Source organism: Eretmochelys imbricata, chromosome 6, assembly GCF_965152235.1.
Source record: "Eretmochelys imbricata isolate rEreImb1 chromosome 6, rEreImb1.hap1, whole genome shotgun sequence".
In the NCBI taxonomy this organism is placed as follows: domain Eukaryota; kingdom Metazoa; phylum Chordata; order Testudines; family Cheloniidae; genus Eretmochelys; species Eretmochelys imbricata.
In genome coordinates, this window is record NC_135577.1 from 66349016 (window position 1) to 66368489 (window position 19474).

The 19474-nt window shown below is 40.1% G+C and overlaps 1 protein-coding gene across 6 annotated transcripts in view; it reads left to right on the forward strand.

Annotated features, from left to right (window-relative positions):
• PCNX1 (pecanex 1) overlaps positions 1-19474 on the forward strand; it is a 133648-nt gene that overhangs the window by 20486 nt on the left and 93688 nt on the right. For 3 of the 6 annotated variants that reach the window (XM_077818744.1, XM_077818745.1, XM_077818747.1), the window contains exons 4-7: positions 245-290; positions 389-406; positions 1927-2016; positions 4090-5781. In XM_077818744.1, the coding sequence (XP_077674870.1) occupies positions 245-290; positions 389-406; positions 1927-2016; positions 4090-5781 (1846 nt within the window). The other 3 variants (XM_077818746.1, XM_077818748.1, XM_077818749.1) reach the window with 2 other exon arrangements.

The window sequence follows — 19474 nt, forward strand, 5'->3', positions numbered from 1 at the left end:
AATATTGCAAATTAGGTAGAGCCTTAGTGTTAACTCTTTAATAGATGAGATGGCTTATCATTCACAGACAGTTGTGAAGACACAAAGGATTGTTAGGTGCCCAATTTTTGGCACCTAAAATCTCCCTTATGTGTATAGGTAAATAATGTACACACATTGCCACGCTATGAAACAGCAGGTGCCATGTAACTTGGAAAAGGCTTACTCTTCTTTTCCTCCTTTTTTTAATATGCCCTGTTTCCAGATTGGATCAGGATTATCTCGTCTTGGAACAACAGCAACCATCAAAGGTAAGATTCTGCCTATCCTTAATATTGCTTTGCAGGAGCATTTCAAGTCGGTGTCGATGTGATGTTTCCAAATCCTTTCCACCATCTTTATCTTTCAGCCTGCCATTGTTATAGGGGTGAGTGAGTACACTGCGTGCTGACTGGACAAATTCTTAATTCTTTGGGCGTTGTAATTACAAGTGCAGAGAAACTTTTTAAAACTTCACTGGGAAAGGAAAGCATAGAAATCCATGTTGTCTCACTTCCTGAAAGGTATCTATACTTATACATGTCCCAGAAAGGTGCTTACCTGACTTTTTTCTCCTCTCTCTCGCTCCCTATCCTTTTAAGTACTCATTTATTACTTCCCCTGCAGCCATTGCAGCCGGTGGACCAATACTTTAATGTGATATTACTGGATGCTAAGGATCCAACAAATAAGGAGAGAAGTAGTATTGTCCAGAATAACTATTTTAAAATGCATTTTAGTGGAAAAGATTATTTGTAACAGGCAAAATGGAAGGTGGCCTCCTTAAATGTGCAACTTTTTAATGTAAATAAGGAAATAACTGGTTTTCTTCCCTGCCTTGCTAGTCAATCTGTGTACATTTTTATCCTCTTCATGGTTCTGTTCACCCTTCCATAGTTTTTAGCCACTAGTGTGGCTGTATTTGTGCAAAATTCTGATAGAGAAGCTGTACACTGGTGTAAACTGGTTTCAGAGTAGCAGCCGTGTTAGTCTGTATTCGCAAAAAGAAAAGGAGTACTAGTGGCACCTTAGAGACTGACCAATTTATTTGTGTTTAAAAAAAAAAAAAGGTGTAAACTGTCTTGTACCAGTGCAGATTAACATGGCTTCAAACTGGGGAAGCTGCAGCAGTGTAAGTCACAGTTTATACCAGTGTGTTGTGTGTATGCTTCATTCCAGTGGCTAAAAACCCTAATGTAAACAAGGCTCAAGGAAAGTCATAGCATTTTGTTTCTGCTAGTCTTCATTAATCAGAATGTTGCTTTCAAAAATAGGCAACATTTCTTATTGTAGGTTTATTTAAAAAAAAACAACTGTTAAAAACAAATAACTTACTGTCTGCAAAACACAGTCAAGCTAGCATGATTAACCTAGCTTACTGCATTACCTGGCAAACTCCTCATATGCTCCGTCTTCTATTAGAGAATTGACATGATTGCTGTTTTGTGAAGTTGCATGTCAAGCTTATTTTAAGGGATATTGTAAATTTAAAATCTAGTAAAAAAAATTTTAAAAAGTCGCTTCAGCTATTCACCTCTGAGCAAAACTAAATTTTCATCAGGCTTGCATTTTCCTTTTTCTCTCTGTAAGAATATCTTTTCCCTTCCCACTTGCTATATTGAAGACCCACACAATGAAAAGGAGAACCTGCTTATATACAAAGTAAAACTAACTGATAAAGTAGACACTTTTCTTCAATTCCTTTCTATTACAGTAATCTTATGTTACTTAATTATGGTAGTCAAAACATTTTCAAGCAAAGTGACTAAGCTGAGGTCTTAGTGCAAATTTTGAATCTTGTTATGTTTAGCGTCTTACTTGTAAGAGAAATATTTTTATTTAAAGTGTACCCTCAATAGATTTAAAAGTTAATATTTTGAGCACTAATATGCTTTTTACGATATACAGGAGATACTGACACTGCGAAGACTTCTGATGATATCAGTTTAAGTCTTGGCCGGAGTTGTAGCCTTTGTAAAGAAGGGAGTGAAGAACAAGGTGAGACTTCTGGTTTATTGTGCTTTAATCTGGCATTATGGTCCATGATTGCCATAAAACTTCTATATCGATATGCACTTCACTGGGGCTATTCAGTTCGCCTAATGTCACTTTAATAAAAGTCAGTTTAGAACAACTCAAAACCTCATTGTTGGTCATACAAAAAAACCTAACACTTCAGTTAAATGTCAGGGTCTGTTACATGAAGCTCATGTTGTGTCACTATTGATACTGCTGGAAAGAATGTGGATAACTCATTTATTATTTAGCTGGAACCAAAAACATGGTGTCTTGGAGTTTCTTCTTTTCTTAATTACAGTAAGCCCTTGGGATATGCAGTGTGCATCCTCTGAAGTTCACCCTTTGGATGCATGCTCAATTTTTTGGCATCGTCCAAAAGGTATTGGATGTATGCTGTACATTCTGGCCCCTTGCCACTGAAAACCCTCTAAAAGGCATGACGCTGGTGTAGTTGGGTACAAATTACAAAAGGTTAGTAAGATTTTTGGAGTGGGTTTTTGTATTTGATGGCATATTTACAGCAAAATGCTTGCAGGATCAGAAACTGCATGTTGCAGCAGTATGTGTGAGGAACTATTACTGTGATGCCTGAAAATGTGTGATCATGTATCCTTTCATTGCATGTTAATTTATATTCTGTGGTTGTCAGTAGTTTTATTTTTAAACCTGTTTTCATGGGTTTATAACTCCATGAAAGAATCTTGTTAGATGTGAAGCTTAATATAAATTTGCAGCCTAGAGAATTTTTTTCATGATGACTTCTCTTCGTCATATTTCAGAGGAGTGCACCTAAGTAATGGCTAAGTATAAATTGCACCATCTTACCCAGTAGCTAGGTTCCCTGTGTATTCAGAGTCACGACTATTTGCCTCACTGACAAGTAAGTTTCAGGCTTTCTACTCCAGCTTAGCAGTGCTAGCTAAGAGTCATCTGGCTTCCGCTCCTTCTTGTGCATAGTCAGATCTACTAAGTTACACTTGTAGGAACCCACTGTAAACAATGAGGGGTGGTAACTGTGTTGGCCTAATTTGGCCTCCAGGCCTTCTATATTGGTGGTAATGCACAAGAAGAAAAAGAGCTTCACTCTTGATGCTTTCTGCAAGGCAGGCAGAAGGCAAAATCTTTCTGTAAATATAATGTAAATAATTGTAATTTTAGTGCATGTGATACTACAGTTGTTGATACACTTTTGACGTCACCATTTTCCAGAGTAGAGCTGCAGTTCAATTTTGAATAAGTAGTAACTACTTGTTTACCTAAATCTGGGAGTCAACACTGCAGTTTAGAAGAATTCTAATAACTTTCCCTTCAGGTGGAGTGTGATCCAGCTGTTCGCTGCCAGTGCATGCAGATTTGTTAATAGCATTTTATAGTCTATGGTAGGAAACTATTGCACTCGATGGGTTTTTCTGTATATCTTTTGGATCTACTTAAGTCACTTCAGTCATGGGGTCTTATTGCAGTGACTGTTCTGATCACTTTTTTAATTTATATAAGATTGTGTGAATGTAGTCACATTTACTGTATTTTCCTACAAAGGAGCAGATCTGATCCTTTTTTACAGAAAAAGGGACTTGATGCACATACTGCATCAAAGAACATTAAATATGTAACAAAGATCACTAACGAAGAGGAATTGCTTTTTTGACCTTCAATAATAAGGTGTGATGGGACATAATGTTTAATAATGCTGTTCTGTTGAAGTACTGAAGATGTATAAATCTCAGTACAAATGATGTACAACTGTGCTCTTTCTTGACACAGTCCTATGTTACTTCTTAGTGTTTGGTAATGTAGCCCATGTTTAACTCTCACACAAGTGCTGCAGCGATATTTATGTTTTTGCTGGCATTGTCTACGAACTTACTGCTCAGCAAGTCTCCCAGAACCTGAAATGTTGCAGTCTAGCTAACTGGACCTGTAAAACTTATTTATTACTGTCATAGAAACTAACTAACTCTTTACTGAACTGTTTCTTTTGTAACCTGGTAGTAGAAAAGCAAAGCTGTATGTCTTGCTGACTTTAATATTTTCAAATGTACACTTACGCAGATTTGGCAGCTGATCAGAAGATTCTTCATCTGATCTCCAATGACTCCTTTGTCTCCATCCAGCCTTCATTATCCTCTGGACAGGATTTGCCAAGGGACAACAGTGATAAAGTGTGCCTCCCTAACAACCACCATGTGGATCAGTCTCTGTCTAGTGCATGTGACACTGAAGTGGCTTCTCTTGTACCCTTGCATTCCCACTCCTATAGAAAAGATCACAGACCACGAGGTGTGCCAAGGACCTCTAGCTCTGCTGTTGCTTTTCCAGATGCTTCTCTAAATGACTTCCCTCTCTATCAACAAAGACGAGGACTAGATCCAGTCAGTGAGTTAGAAGCTTCCAAACCCCATTGTGGATCCAAAGACTCCTTAGCTGAGAACTCTTGTATTTCAGGAGTCTTTCAGTTAGATGACATCCTGAAAAGTAGTAGCCCCCAACAGCTGGCCAAGAGTGGGAAGAGCAAATCTTTGAAAGCAGACAAAAGCGTGGACAGTCTGAGAAGCCTGAGTGGTAGGAGTAGTGGTTCAACAGAAAGCTATTGCAGTGGAATTGATCGTGACACTAACAGTACCATCAGTAGCTACAAAAGTGAGCAGACCAGTTCAACTCATGTAGAAAATGTGTTGTCAGAGCATGAGGAGTCTCCTAGAGAAGAGAGAGAGAACAGCAAGAAAAAGGACTGCTGTACTGACTCGGAGGATGACAGTAGCTCTGCTACGGATAAAAGGTCTAGTAGTGAAAGGACTGCTGTAGAAATGAGCACTAATAGTGGTGTTCAAGAAGCAAAGGATTCTAACACATCCGATGATATACACAGTCAAAGGGGTCTTAGTGCCTCTGCTTCAGAAGAAGCCAATAAGAACCCGCATGCCAATGAACTAACTACACAAATAGACAGGCCACCTGGGAAGGCTGCTGAAACAAGAGATGATCAGAGTGAGAAATTGGCTGCCTTAGTTGATTCAAGAACTTGTAAAGAAACAGGTGGTAAACAAAAGGAAGGAGATGTAAGACCTAAATCCTCTAACTTACTCCACCGGACAGCTTCTGTTCATAAATCGAGCAGGAGACGGACAGGAAAAAAACGGGCTAGTAGTTTTGACTCAAGCCGGCATAGGGAATATGTTTCCTTTCGAGGCGTGTCTGGAACCAAACCCCAAAGCGCTGTGTTTTGTCATGATGAGGACTCCAGTGATCAGAGTGACTTGAGCAGGACCTCAAGCATGCAGTCAGCCCACCAGTTCAGCAGTGATAGCTCTTCCAGCACCACTTCCCATTCATGCCAGTCTCCTGAGGGCAAGTACAATGCTCTAAAGACCAAATACGTTAAAGAAAGAGGAGGCACAGACTTGAACACCCACAAAGCCCATTTAGGCTCTGAAGGAATTAGCAAAAAACGTTCAACACGTCGAACTTCTAGCACTAACAGTGTGAAGAGTCGTGCCAGAGTATTAAGTCTGGACAGTGGTACTGTAGCCTGTTTAAATAACCCAAATAGCTTAATGGCACCAGGTAACATAAAACAATTAACCACTTCAAAATCAGATTTGGAAGCCAAAGAGGGAGAGGTGCTAGATGAGCTATCTCTATTGGGAAGGGCTTCACATTTAGAGTCAGTCACTCGTTCTAGGAATAGCTTACCAAGCCAAGCTATGTTTCCCGAAGGGGAAGAGCAAGAATCAGCTGGTGGAGGTAAGTAAAAAAGCTACCAGAGGTAACATTACCACATGTTGCTACTAAATTTGGTATCCATGATTACTTGCTCTTTGACTTAAACTATGCTTCAGTTCTTCATCCTGTTTTGGTTTTAGTTTTACTGGAGACAAAAGAAAAGTTTCCCCATGGAAGTTCTGTGTTTTAGAGGACACACAACTTTTGGGACTGTGTGTAAGGGCATGTAATGAAATATTATAGAATCCATTGTTAATATTCTTTGTTTTTTGTTTTTTTTTTACCAAAACTGTGTCTTTGGGTTATATCATTGTAACTGAGATTAGACCTGCTTCACGATTGCTCTCAAAACAAATTTAAAAAATCCTACGTTAAATTATAAAGCTTTTTTAAGACTTTGTGCTACTTGAAATTGTAAGAATAACCCTTCTGTGCCTGTTAATTGGAATTGTCTAGCATGGTTTGGCACTAAACTTTTTTTTTTTTTTTTTAAATCTGCCCTTGTGTCTTGAATTGCTTTTTCTCATGACAGTTTAGTTACTTCATAAATTCTTTATAGGAGTTTGATTTTTTTGCATTAGCATTGTTACCAAGGTGGTTGAGCAAAGTTATTTTCATCAGGATTAGTTTTTTTTCTCATTATTATGAGCCAACCCAGTCCTTCCAGTGACAATAAGGGGAATGTAGCTTCCTCTTGCTGTTTAAAATTGCTTGGATTACTGATGGAACATGAGATGTAAACTTGACTTATCGGTTGCAGACAAAGTGAACATAGGGATGTACCATTCTGTTTTTTTTCATAATGAGGATTTCATCAGTATCAATCAATCATCTCTGTTTCAGCTTCTGAACTTTCGTGAGTCATTTTGCCAAACTGGCTATCTTAAACCAGAAGGTTGACTCTTGTCACTTGATTGTGGAAATTGAATGGACCAGAAATAAGAATTTTCAGGACCTCTGTATAGTTGCTGGTTATTTCAGTCTGACTTCTAGTTTCCTTTAAATTTGGATTTCATCTCTGATATCTGGATCCTGTTAATGAAAGTCATGAAAACTATAAAACTTCAAGTGTGTAGGTAGATGCAGCCTGTATAAACAGTTGTAATTAAGTTGTAAGAAATTGTAATTAAGTTACCTTTATTAGAGCAAGTATTAAGTTTGCTTAAATCATAAAAGGTAGCGAATATTTCATCTTGTTAGGTGGAATTTGTTTAAAGTCTATCTGGAAGACTAAACACAACTCATACTATCCCTTTACTGCCTTTAGTTTAGAAGCGAGCTTTATAACTTAAAGTACATTTAGTTTCTGAAAAATTATTGTGAAACTGGCATTAGGGTCTGTGATTCTTGATCAAATTTCATTTGGTTTGTAATATATATATATATATGGTCCTGTTTAGTTGCCTTTAGTGTGAAATCTGCAAGTCAAATTGGGTTCTTTCTAGCTTATCTATCATTAGTATGCTACGATTTAGTCATGAGTATTTTTATTAAAATTCATGGAGACATCACGGACAATAAACGGAAATTCACGGCCCCATGACCTGTCCATGACTTGTACTATAAATACCCCTGACTAAATCTTATCTGGGGAGCCTCCAGAGGGGGATCTCTACTTGGGGGTGTGCCTGAGGGGTCTGCTGATCTGGGGAGTGTGGGGGGGAATGGGGCTGAGCAACAGTTGCTCTGGCTGCTGCTGGGAGTGCTGCCGGGGGCCGCTGAGCTGTGGCTGCTCCCGCCGTCCCCAGGACCACTGCTCAAGCGGTCTCCAGGGTCGGCTTCAGAAGTCATGGAGCTTGTGGAAAGTCGGGGAATCCATGACTTTCCACGACCTCCGTGACAGACACCGAGCCCTAGTCATCAGTAATGAGTTCTGGAACTTAACAAATCACCTAATGAAGCAATCTGAGTCAGGAAAGAATCCAGCTTTTTCTTTCACAAATAGTTCAAGGTTAACATGGTTATAACATAGTAAAAACACCCTTGTCACCAAAGTAGTAAGCAGTTCTTGATTTTAATACCTACTGGGAACAGATCTGATTAATAAAAGGGCCTATGTATGTATTCACTGTTCTGACCATTACTGCACTCTTCTTAGTTTAAGTTCACTTTGGTTTTTATCACTACAGTCAAACTACTTTAGTGTAAGTGTTTTTTGTTTGTTTGAATGGTTTCTGATGTGCAAACAAGGATGGATACAATACACTGTCTCTAAAGATGACTGATCTTAATTTTCATGTGAACACTAATCACCTTCAGTTTGTGGAAGAGGTGGTACATTGATAGTAGAAATATGCTGCCAATTTGCAGGCCCTTTATGAAGACAGTGCATACCAAACCAAGAGGGATTGACTCCTTGGTACTTAACTGCGGTGAGCTGTACAGTATAAGATTTTAACGTGGGAAGTCCTTCCATTTGCTGTTCCTGCCAAAATGCCTGTTTTCTGGCATAGATCCCTAATGCTCTGAATAGGCTGCTTGGATGAACAAGAAGAATATTTGGGAGAAAGTGATCAAATTTGTACAGTATGTGCTCTAGTTGTGGAGAGCTACATAGTACACCTGAACTCAGTTCAGGGCTGGTGGGTTAGGAGGACATCTGGAGAGGAGTGTGAAGGGCATATCTTAGTGGGCTAAAACATTCTTGTCTCAAGCTGTTAGAAGGCAATGCTAGGCTTCTGTGCCTTGCTATATGTCTCAAGTTTTTATTTCTCCATTGATTTCATGAGCTGGGACAAGCTTCCATGTCCAGCCGCCTAATAAGCATCTACTGCTTTCTCCTTGACTTCCATCGTTCTCTTTTTTGTGTGTTTTCCTCCACTCCGTATCACTCACAGTAACTGCATCTCAAGGAATATTTTAATGGATTCTTACTGCCAGATCATCTTGTCTGACCCTCTATAACGCAGCCCAAGGAACCTCATCCAATAATTTCTGCATCAAGCCCTTAAGTTGTTTGAACTATAGCATTTCTTTTAGAATGACATTCAGTCTTTATTCAAAGACTTCAAGTGATGGAGGATCCACCACTTCCCTAGATGGGTTGTTCCAATGGCTAATTACTTTAACTGTTTAAAATTTGCACCTTTATTTCTAGTCTGAATTTGTCTAGATTCAGCTTTCAACCTTTGGCTCTGGTTATGTCTCTTTTTTTTCATACTAGATTAAAGAACTGTTTTAGCAGAAGTCTCTTCCCCATGTAGGTACTTGTGGACTGATAGTCTCCTCTTAACTTTTCTTTCTAAGTAGACTGACCTTCTTGACAGGTTTCAGAGTGGTAGCCGGGTTAGTCTGTATCAGCAAAAATAACGAGGAGTCCTTGTGGCACCTTAGAGACTAACAAATTTATTTGGGCATAAGTTTTTTGAGTCACTCATTATAAGGTATGTGTTTTAGTCCTCAGATTGTTCTTGTAGCTCTTTTCTGAATCCTTGCAGATTTCCGCAGATTCTTTTTGAAGTGTGGACTCCAGAATTGGCCACACCATTTCCGTAGTGGTCTCACTAGTAACCATATACAAAGGTAATACACTTCCTGTTTACCCTCTTAGTTCTGGCATTGTACTGGAAGCTGATATTCAGTTGGTTATCTACTGTGACCCCAAAGTCCTTTTTGGAGTTACTGCTTTCCAGGATAGTCTACCATCTTGTAAGTGTGACATACGTTCTTTTTGTTCCTAGGTGTGTGAGCTTGATTTGGCTGTATTAAAAACCCATTTTATGAAGTGGTTCAGTTTCGTCTGTATAACTGATGTGTCCCATAATGATTGGACACTCCTCCACTTTAAGTGATCTGCAGCTTTTGCTAGGCATGATTTTATAATTCTTCTAGGTCACTGATAGTTACTGAATAGCATTGGGCTGAGAACAGATACTTGTGGGACCCCAATAGAAACACTTTATTGGTTGAAGATTCCCCATTTACGGTTACTTTTTGTGATCTTTCATCAATTTGCTCTTAATTTACTGTGGGCAACATTGACTTTGTATAATACTAATTTTTTTTATCAGAAAGTCATGAGGGACTAATTCTAATGCCTTACAGAAATCTAATTATATTAACACAGATACTTTCGCAATCAGATTTGTGATGTCCTAAAAAAATCCAGGTTTGTTTTAGCTGTATTTTCCATAAAAACATTAATTATGCTACCATCTTCTAATTCTTTACTGATTTACATCCCATATCAGTCTTTACATGATTTTGTCCAAGTTCATTTTTAGGGTACTTGGCTTGTAGTTACCAAGATCATCCTGTTAACTCTCTCTGATATTACCTTTTTTCAGTCTTCTGGTACTTCCCCAGTGTTCCAAAAATTTCTAAAAATCAACATTAATAGATGAGAGAGTTCAAACAGCTCCTCAGCCACTTCTTTTAATAATCTTGGGTATGAGTTATCAGTCTTGCAGATTTAAAAATGTTTAATAGTGCTGTTTAACATCTTCCCTAGTTACTGATGGAATAAAGTATTTCATTAGCACTGTGAGATATGAATACATCATCCTGCTTTTTTGAATACAGAACAGAAGTATTTAATTCTTCTGCTTCATCACTAATAACTTCAACATCCATGTCTCACGTCAAACCTATTCAATTGCTAGGATTTTGTTTGTTCCTGACATATTTAAAGAATTCCTTCTTACTATGCTTAATTCTACTGACCACTGAATTTTTTAGTGGTAACCTTCAGCTTCCCTTATCAATTGTCTACAGTGTCTGTTGCTTCACTTGCTGTGTATTGATTTTTTTTAATTGATGCCTTCATTTCCCCTTGGATTTTAGTGAACGAAGCCTTCTTTCATTTTTTTGAATGTAATAGAGCATGTTTAAACAATTCAAAGTTATTTACAATCTTACGTTTAAATATGTCCTCCCATTTGGTTTTGCTCATGTATTTTCAGCTTTGGAAACATGCATTTTTTTAAAACACCAAATATGTATTTCTATTTGACATAGCAAATGAAATTAGTTTGATCTCTTGAACCTAGGCAGCCATCAATTTAATTTGGTAGTTTAATCTTTCCATCATAATATGGTCTAGTATAGAATTGCAATCCGCTTGAAGTAATTTTGTTTTTTAAAAAGCTTTCATGTATAAATCTAAGGAACTCCAATGTTGTTTTACACATCATAACATGAGACCTCTAGTGTATGACCGTTAGATTGAAATAGGGTGGATTGATCTTAATCAGCTACTTAAATTCACCATTGTTAATCTTGATTTAAATCAGCAGGAAGGAAACCTTGATTTGAATAATTTAAAAAGTAATCTTGCTTTGCATTTGGGCTTTTTAGTTACCTTCCTAAAGGCTTAATTCTCAGTGGTTGGTATCAACGTTTGCAAACAAATTTAGCCTTTACACGACATTTGTACTGCTTCTTTCTAGAAGGGAAGGTACACTGTATCTATATACGTTTGTTTAAGGAGTTGTCTTAACATACACTTCAGATGCTTGATTTTTTTACATTTGGGTTAGAAAATGGTGACTGACGCATTTCTTGACTTGATTAGTTTTTACTTTTGATTTATGTCCAGTTACGTTTGTCTGGAAAAACTCAATTAAAAATACACAGCAATAGCATTTTAAAAACTTGCTTTAGTGAACTTTTCATTAGTGAAATAAAACTACCTTAAATATGCTGGATACATAAGAAAAATTTAGCAAAACATGTTTTGCATTTAAAACTGATTTATTAAACAAAGGAAATATTAAATAGTTAGTGAATTGATGGATTGCTTCTGATCACTATGGGCCAGATTTCAAAGGTAGACAGGTGTCAAGAGCAGGAGAGGGCAAACTACGGGCCATGGGCCGCATCCGGCCCACGAGCCACTTGAATCGAGCCCTCAAGCTCCAGCTGGGGAGTGGGGTCTGTGGCTTGCCCTGCTCCAGAAACTCCAGCCAGGGAGCAGGGTCAAGGACCGCAACGTGCGGCGCTCAGAAGCAGCGGCATGTCCCCTCTCCGGCTCCTACGCATGGGGCGGGCAGGGGGCTCTGCTCCGCATGTTGCCCTGCTCCAAGTGCTGCCCCACAGCTCCCATTGGCAAGGAACCATGGGCAATGGGAGCTGCAGAGGGGGTGCCCATGGACGGGGCAGTGCGCAGTAGGGCTGTCTGGCCACTCCTCCGCATAGGAGCCAGAGGGGGACATGCTGCTGCTTCTGGGAGCAGCTTGAGGTAAGCGACACCCAGAACCTGTACCCCTGAGCCACCCCCCCGCGCACCAACCCCCTGCCCCACCCCTGACACCCCTCCCACCCTCTCAACCCCTCGGTCCCAGCCTGGAGTACCCTCCTGTATCACAAACTGTTCATCCCCACATCCCCAGCACCACCCCAGAGCCTGCACCCCCAGCTGGAGCCCTCATCCCCCTCCGTGCCCCAACCCCCTCCCCCAGCCTTGATCCCCCTCCCGGCCTCTGAACCCCTCGGTTCCAGCCCAGAGCACCCTCATTCCCAGAGCCCATACTCCCAGCCCTCACCCCACCCCTCCTGCCCCAGCCTGGAGCCCCCTCCCACACTCTGAACTCCTCATTTTTGACCCCACCCTGGAGCTCACACCCCCAGCCAGAGCCCTCACGCTCCCCACCTCCCCAGGCACCCCAACCCTATTTTGTGAGCATTCATGGCCTGCCATACAATTTCCATACCCAGATGTACAAAGTTTGCCCACTCCTGGCCTAGAGGGATTTTCAAAAGCCCTTTGAAATCAATGGGAGCTTAGCGCATAATCAAAGTGCTTTTGAAAATCCCTCTAGGAATCTGTCTACCTTTGAAAATCTGGCCCACAGTGACTAGAAACAATCCAAAGTGTTTTTGGAAATCTGTTTAGGTACCTATCTCCATCTAAATACCTCTGTCAATCTGGCTTCTTTTTTCAACTTTATTAGAATTAGATCTCATCCCTTTCCAAATGGTTTTTAATCATAGATTTGCCAGGGAAAACAAGCTTTCCTGCTTTCATTCCATATTGGTTTCTCAATTTTGAATGAAATAGTCCAAGTGAAGAAAATATTCTCTCTGCTTCTGCTAACTAAATTGAAACCAAAAGTAAGGCAAAAAAGCCTTTGTGCACAACAGAAACTGTAAGTACTTGCATCTGGAAAAAGAAAATACAGTACCAGCATTTGCTAAATTGTAAAGACTGAACACGCTATCGATAATGTAGTACATAAAATTGTATTAATGCTTGAGTTGACATCACAAACATATCCCCCCCCCCCAATTCTTTGTATAACTAAAAAAAGCAGACCATGGGCTTATCAAAATTTGAGGACTCATGGACTCATTACATCATGTTTTTATCTATTTAAATTTTAATAGATTATAACAACCTATATCAAGGCCTAAACTTCTTATAATTGCAAATTTAATTTTAAAGAGTTCTGTTTTTAGAGAGAGAAATGTGTGTAGTTTAAGAAATCCTTTAACTCTAATTTTATCCTCCCTGGACTGAAATCCCCCATGATAATGCAGGGTATTTTTCCTACACAGTACAGAGGGTGTTTAAGGAGCTGCTCATCCTATTTCCTTGTCTAATTTATTGGTCTATAGTAAATCGGCACCATTACCCTGTTTTTGTGAGCTGCAACTAGAATCCCATCTCTAATATGGGCAACCCAAGTCTCAGTGCCTTTTCAGGCTGAATGTGTCAAATATACATGCCTGTTTTGCTGTCTGTAATCATTAGGCAACATTCCCCTCCTAAGCCAATAACACAATTCATGATTCCCAATGTTCCTCTGCAGTGTAACTGATAATTTAAGATGATAGCACTGTGTCACTTCAGCCATACCTCACCTCTAGTGTCTTGTCCACAGATGTAACAGTCTACTGCTACCAAGTTTTTTTTTATTATTTTATTCAATGTGGAGGTTAATACAGTTCCACATGATGATTTTTTTGGGTTCTTCATTGGAAATGATGTACATAAAGCTGTTTAAAAGACTGTTCTGCTTGCTAAGTCAAGCCCTCTGAAGTTAAGAAATGCCAGAATTTGGTTACCTGTGCAACCTTAATTTGGCCTCCTTGTGTATATTCAGTAGGATAGTCTCTAATTGCCTATAACATAACTATTTGTTCTACAGGACTCCTGCCTCATTCACTGCACAGGATGGATTGTGATTTAGGCAGAGTTACAAGAACAGATAAGAGGCAATGTTCAAGGCATTGCTTTAGGACCCAGAAAAGCTGTTTCATTCTTTGTTCTGCCAAACATATTTGCCTGATGTCACATAGGAAAACTATCATAATGCATATGCACCTGGCAGCTGAATTAATGTTGCAATGGCAGCCTTAGTTCCTGAGCCTCTTAACTATTGAGTGTCTAACTTCTCAGCCTTAATGTTCTTTTAACACAGTTTTTGGGGGCAGAGGGGCTTGGTATATAATAAAAGTAAAAATCTGGTGTGCAGCAATGCCTTGAAACTACTTTGACTTGGTAGAGCTCACTTATCCCTTAGACCTACCTGCAGTAAGAGGCAACAAATGAAGTGGAGTAGTTCAGAAACTTCCAATCTCATAAGTAGCCATTTAACACTTCATGGTGTCAATGGTAGGAGCAGAAGTGGGAATATGACTGCAGAGTAAGCAAGTTTAGTATTGAGGGGGTTTGTCATTAGCCTAAACTATATTTCCTCCTGCCCTGTGAGGGAACTTTTGCTTTCACTGGTGCTATTTCTAGCCCAAAAACCAAAATGGCAATGTCTATGAATGCTAGCCACTGGGCTCAGAATAAATATTTCCCACATATACCACTATATGCAAGAGCAAAAGCTTAACACAGTTGGAAAGCACAGTAGTGTACCTTGTGTGGAAACTCCCTCTTCTACCAATAAGTTAGCAGTTAACGCCTGCTTTCTGGTACTCTCTATGCTCTTCTGGCAAAGGTGGACAATCTGAGCCTTTTCACTGGAAGGCTTATGTACCAGGATAATCCTGCTCCTTACAGGTGCTTTGTATGTCCCTAGAGAAACTATTGTTGTGCAAGACCTATTGTACTGAATCTTAGCCTTTTGATCTTCTCCTGAAGCTACCTAGCATTGTGTTCAATCTTGGGTGCCCAATGAGCAGTGGATCTGTGACACCTTGATCTGATTCAGGGGTGGTCAAAATACGGCCCGTGGGCTGGGTCTGGCGCATCTAACATTTCTGTCCAGCCTCCTCTGCCCCCTCCTGCACCCCAATCCCCTGCCCCAGCCTGGAGCCCCCTTCTGCATCAAACTCCCTCCCAGAGCCCAAACTCCTCACCCTCTCATGCACCCCAACACACTGCACCAGCTTGGAGCTCCCTCCTGCACCCAAACTTCCTCCCAGACCCCACACCCCCTCCGTTAATATAGTAGAAATGTGTGGCCCGTGATGACTTACCAAAATTCATAGCGTGGCCCCCCTGCAAAAATTATTGCCCACCCCGTATGCGATTGTACTTTATTGCTACAGATCCTGAGTGGGGTCCGCCGATCAGCCTTTGGGCAGGTGACAGCCTTATAGGCTTTTGCTGGAGTAGTCATAGAAGGAATTGAGGCATGTGTAACTAGCACAAACTTGCCTGACTCAAAGTAGTGGCTGTTGACAGTGAGGAGAACACCCTAGTTGCTTACTACAGGTGTTGGGTATTATTTACTGCTAAGAGTTTTCCTGTTACCCCAGGGAAACTTCCCCTTAGAATACCAATTACAGAATACTAGGTATTTTACCTAGTTTTCCCCAGGGCTGAATGATGGAAGGTACAGAGTGCTTGATTTCCCTCTCCCCCTCCACCCCCCCAAAAAAAAACCTCCCCCCAAAACAAAAAAAAAACCACCATTGTATTGTGGGATACTTAAAAATGGTTTTAAAAAAAAGTGCAGCCAAATGTTTTATTTTCCACCTGCACTGGGGAAAAAATTGTCTAGGACTGAATCATCTTGGCTTGATCTGAAATAAAGACAGTCTCAAGTGTCACGAAAAAATCAACAGACAATTATTTTGAAATATCTGAAATGGTGGATAATGGAAGCACAGTATTTGAATGTCTTGTATTGGCAACACTCGTGCAACTGTTTGATTGAAATACCTTTTTGCCTGACATAGATAGGTTCCAAGTATACTTTTCTATAAGAGAACCATCACAAGCAGTAGGACACTTCTCACATTTCTTAGCTGTTTGCTGGATTCATTGCTGACTTCAGCATTTACATATATTTAGCATTTGTTGTATGCCAGTCTGGATCCTACTTGATCAAATCTGATTTCCAGTTAAACTAGCAATTTATTTCTTGAATGTACTTCATAGACATGTTTGAATTTATTGTTACACAGGTAGCAATGAGTAACTTCTGATCTTCAAAGAAGGTAATATACGCTATTTTCTGTGCACCGCAGTGGAAACTTCATACGCTACTGCTAGAGGGACCTATAGGATGTAACTCTCGGCTGTACAGAATGTAACTAAAATTTGGATACCTAAAACATAGTTTTGTGTTAAATGTGACTTGGAACAAGCATGAGAATAGTGATGTATATGAACTTAATCCAAAACACCTTCAATACCACCAAGAAAATAGTAGCGTGTTCTGCAAATTCTCAGTATCTTTCCTTAGGATTTATCCCACCTAGAAAGTCAAGTGTACAAAAAACTTCATAACAGCCATCTAAATTATGAAAGTTAGACTTTCAGCATAAATACTTCAGGCTTCTGGTTTTGATGCCCACATTACCACTTGAAGTCCTATGGCTTGTGTTTATGCAGGAAATCAGACTAGATTAAGATAATGGTCTCTAGCTGTAAAAACCTAGGTATATTACAATTAAGTGGACCATGTAGGAACGCAGAAACATCATGTTTTTAATGTTCTCCCAGATAATGTCATAGCTCTGAGAAATAAAATAAGGTAAAACAACTGAGAAGGTTCAGAGTTAAGTGTTTGGGCATTAATGCAAAAACGTATCCATTTGACTTCAAGGTGGCCTAGAAAAATGTTTGTTCAGTATTCAAAGCAGATGGTTTCATGCCCATAGTTGTTGACTAGTAGGTAGTATTCTACCTCACAAACTCAGTGATACAAATTGACATGGTGGGAAGTATTCATTCGTCCGCCTCTAAATGCCGCTCTTGATGCAATCAGTCAAAACATTGGAATCTTAGACCATACTTTTCTATAGCTGCTGCTCTTTTTTGACCAGCAAAACAGTTGAGTGCTGGATTCTTACATTATGGTGTCATCATCTGCCCCATTTCCCTACCAAAGTTTGCTACCTTGTGGGGAAGGGAATGGGGCTGCCCCTTCTCTTTCACTGTTCCCCTTCCACCATCTCTTGGCAACTTCCTTGCAGAGATCAGTCTTGGGCATAACTTTCTGTGGATGCTTGGTAGATATATTACATCCACCAAAACTTGTGTATTTTCTTCCCTTCCTCTGGCAGAAAGCTAATCTCTGCAAAGAAATCACGGGTGCAGATTCTCACCTGGTATAAATTTCCATAGCTCCGTTGTGAAGGTATGGCAATGATCTACACGAACTGATGATCTGCCCACAGGTATTGGATCTCCTAGATGTGTAAGCTTTCCAGTTTGTTACCTTTCAGTACCACTATCCTGAAATGTCTTATGTTCTCATTTTCTTGAGCTGTCTTTGCACCTCTATGCTGGACAAGAGATCCTTAAGCCATTTTCTGATTCGCTCTCTGAAACACACTTTTTACATATTAGAAACTAAAATGCCTTTTCTGTTTAACAGCTACTTGGTCTTGGAAAAATTTTTGAAGGAGAAAGTAGTTAAGGACATTGAGGTCAATGGTAATTGGGACAAAATACAACATGGTTTTACAAAAGGTAGATAGTGCCAAACCAACCTGATCACCTTCTTTGAGAAGGTAACAGATTTTTTAGACAAAGGAAATGCAGTGGATCTAATTTACCTTGATTCAGTAAGGCATTTGATACGGTTCCACGTGGGAAATTATTAGCTAAATTGGAAAAGATGGGGATCAGTATGAAACTTGAAAGGTGGATAAGGAACTGGCTAAAGGGGAGACTACAACGGGTCATACTGAAAGGTGAACTATCAGGCTGGAAGGAGGTTATTAGTGGAGTTCCTCAGGGATCAGTTTTGGGACCAACCTTATTTAATCTTTTTATTACTGACCTCAGCACAAAAAGTGGGAATGTGCTAATAAAGTTTGCAGATGACACAAAGCTGGGAGGTATTGCCAATACAGAGTGGGACTGGGATATCATACAGGAAGATCTGGGTGATCTTGTAAACTGGAGTAATAGTAATAGAATGAAATTTAGTAGTGAAAAGGTGCATGGTCATGCATTTAGGGATTAATAACAAGAATTTTTGTTATAAACTGGGGGCGCATTACTTGGAAGTAACAGGAGAAAAAGGACCTCTGAGTATTGGTTGATCGCAGGATGACTATGAGCCGCCAAAAAAGCTAATGTGGATTTGGGTTGCATCAGGCGAGGTATTTCCAGTAGAGATAAGGAGGTGTTAGTACCATTATACAAGGCACTGGTGAGACCTCATCTGGAATATTGTGTGCAGTTCTGGCCTCCCATGTTTAAGAAGGATGAATTCAAACTGGAACAGGTACAGAGAAGGGCTACTAAGATGATCTGAGGAATGGAAAACCTGTTTTATAAAAGGAGACTCAAAGAGCTTGGCTTGTTTAGCCTAACTAAAAGAAGGCTGAGAGGAGATACAATTGCTCTCTATAAATATATCAGAGGGATAAATACCACGGAGGGAGAGGAATTATTTAAGCTCAGTACCAATGTGGACACAAGAACAAATGGATATAATAAACTGGCCATCAGGAAGTTTAGACTTGAAATTAGATGAAGGTTTCTAACCATGAGAGGAGTGAAGTTCTGGAATAGCCTTCCAAGGGGAGCAGTTGAGGCAAAAGACATATCTGGCTTCAAGACTAAGCTTGATAAGTTTATGGAGAGGATGGTATGATGGGATAGCCTAATTTTTGGCAATTAATTGATCTTTGACTATTAGCGGTAAATATGCGCGATGGGATGTTAGGTGGGGTAGGATCTGAGTTACTACAGAGAATTCTTTCCCAGGTGTCTGGTTGGTGAGTCTTGCCCACATGCTCAGGGTTTAGCTGATCGCCATATTTGGGGTCAGGAAGGAATTTTCTCCCAGGGCAGATTGGCAGAGGCCCTGGCGGTTTTTTGTCTTCCTCTGCAGAATGGGGCACAGATTACTTTCTGGAGGATTCTCTGCACCTTGAAGTCTTTAAATCATGATTTGAGGACTTCAGTAGCTCAGACATAGGTCAGGGGTTTGTTACAGGAGTGGATGGGTGAGATTCTGTGGCCTGCGTTGTGCAGGAGGTCAGACTAGACGATCATAATGGTCCCTTCTGACCTTAAAGTCTGAGAGTCCTCAATGTCTGTGAGTCCTCCTCCGGGATTGCCCTTGACTTCCTGCTCCCCCTCCCACGGTACTCCAGTAGCTTAGACACACCTTCCAAATCTCCACCAAAGGAATGAGACTTCGGGTTTACCCCTTCAAGGGGCCATGTGATAGGTGTAGCATATAACACAGAATTCTAATGTACACAGTCTGAAACCTTTTTAAAAAAATAATAAACCCTCCATGCATTTCTCTGCCGCAGTTTCCTCTCCACTAGAGGTGGCTGAAAAAAGGAATTCCTTTCTGTGAAAATGTTTATATTTTTTCGGAGCTTGCTTCTGAAGCAGGATGAAATG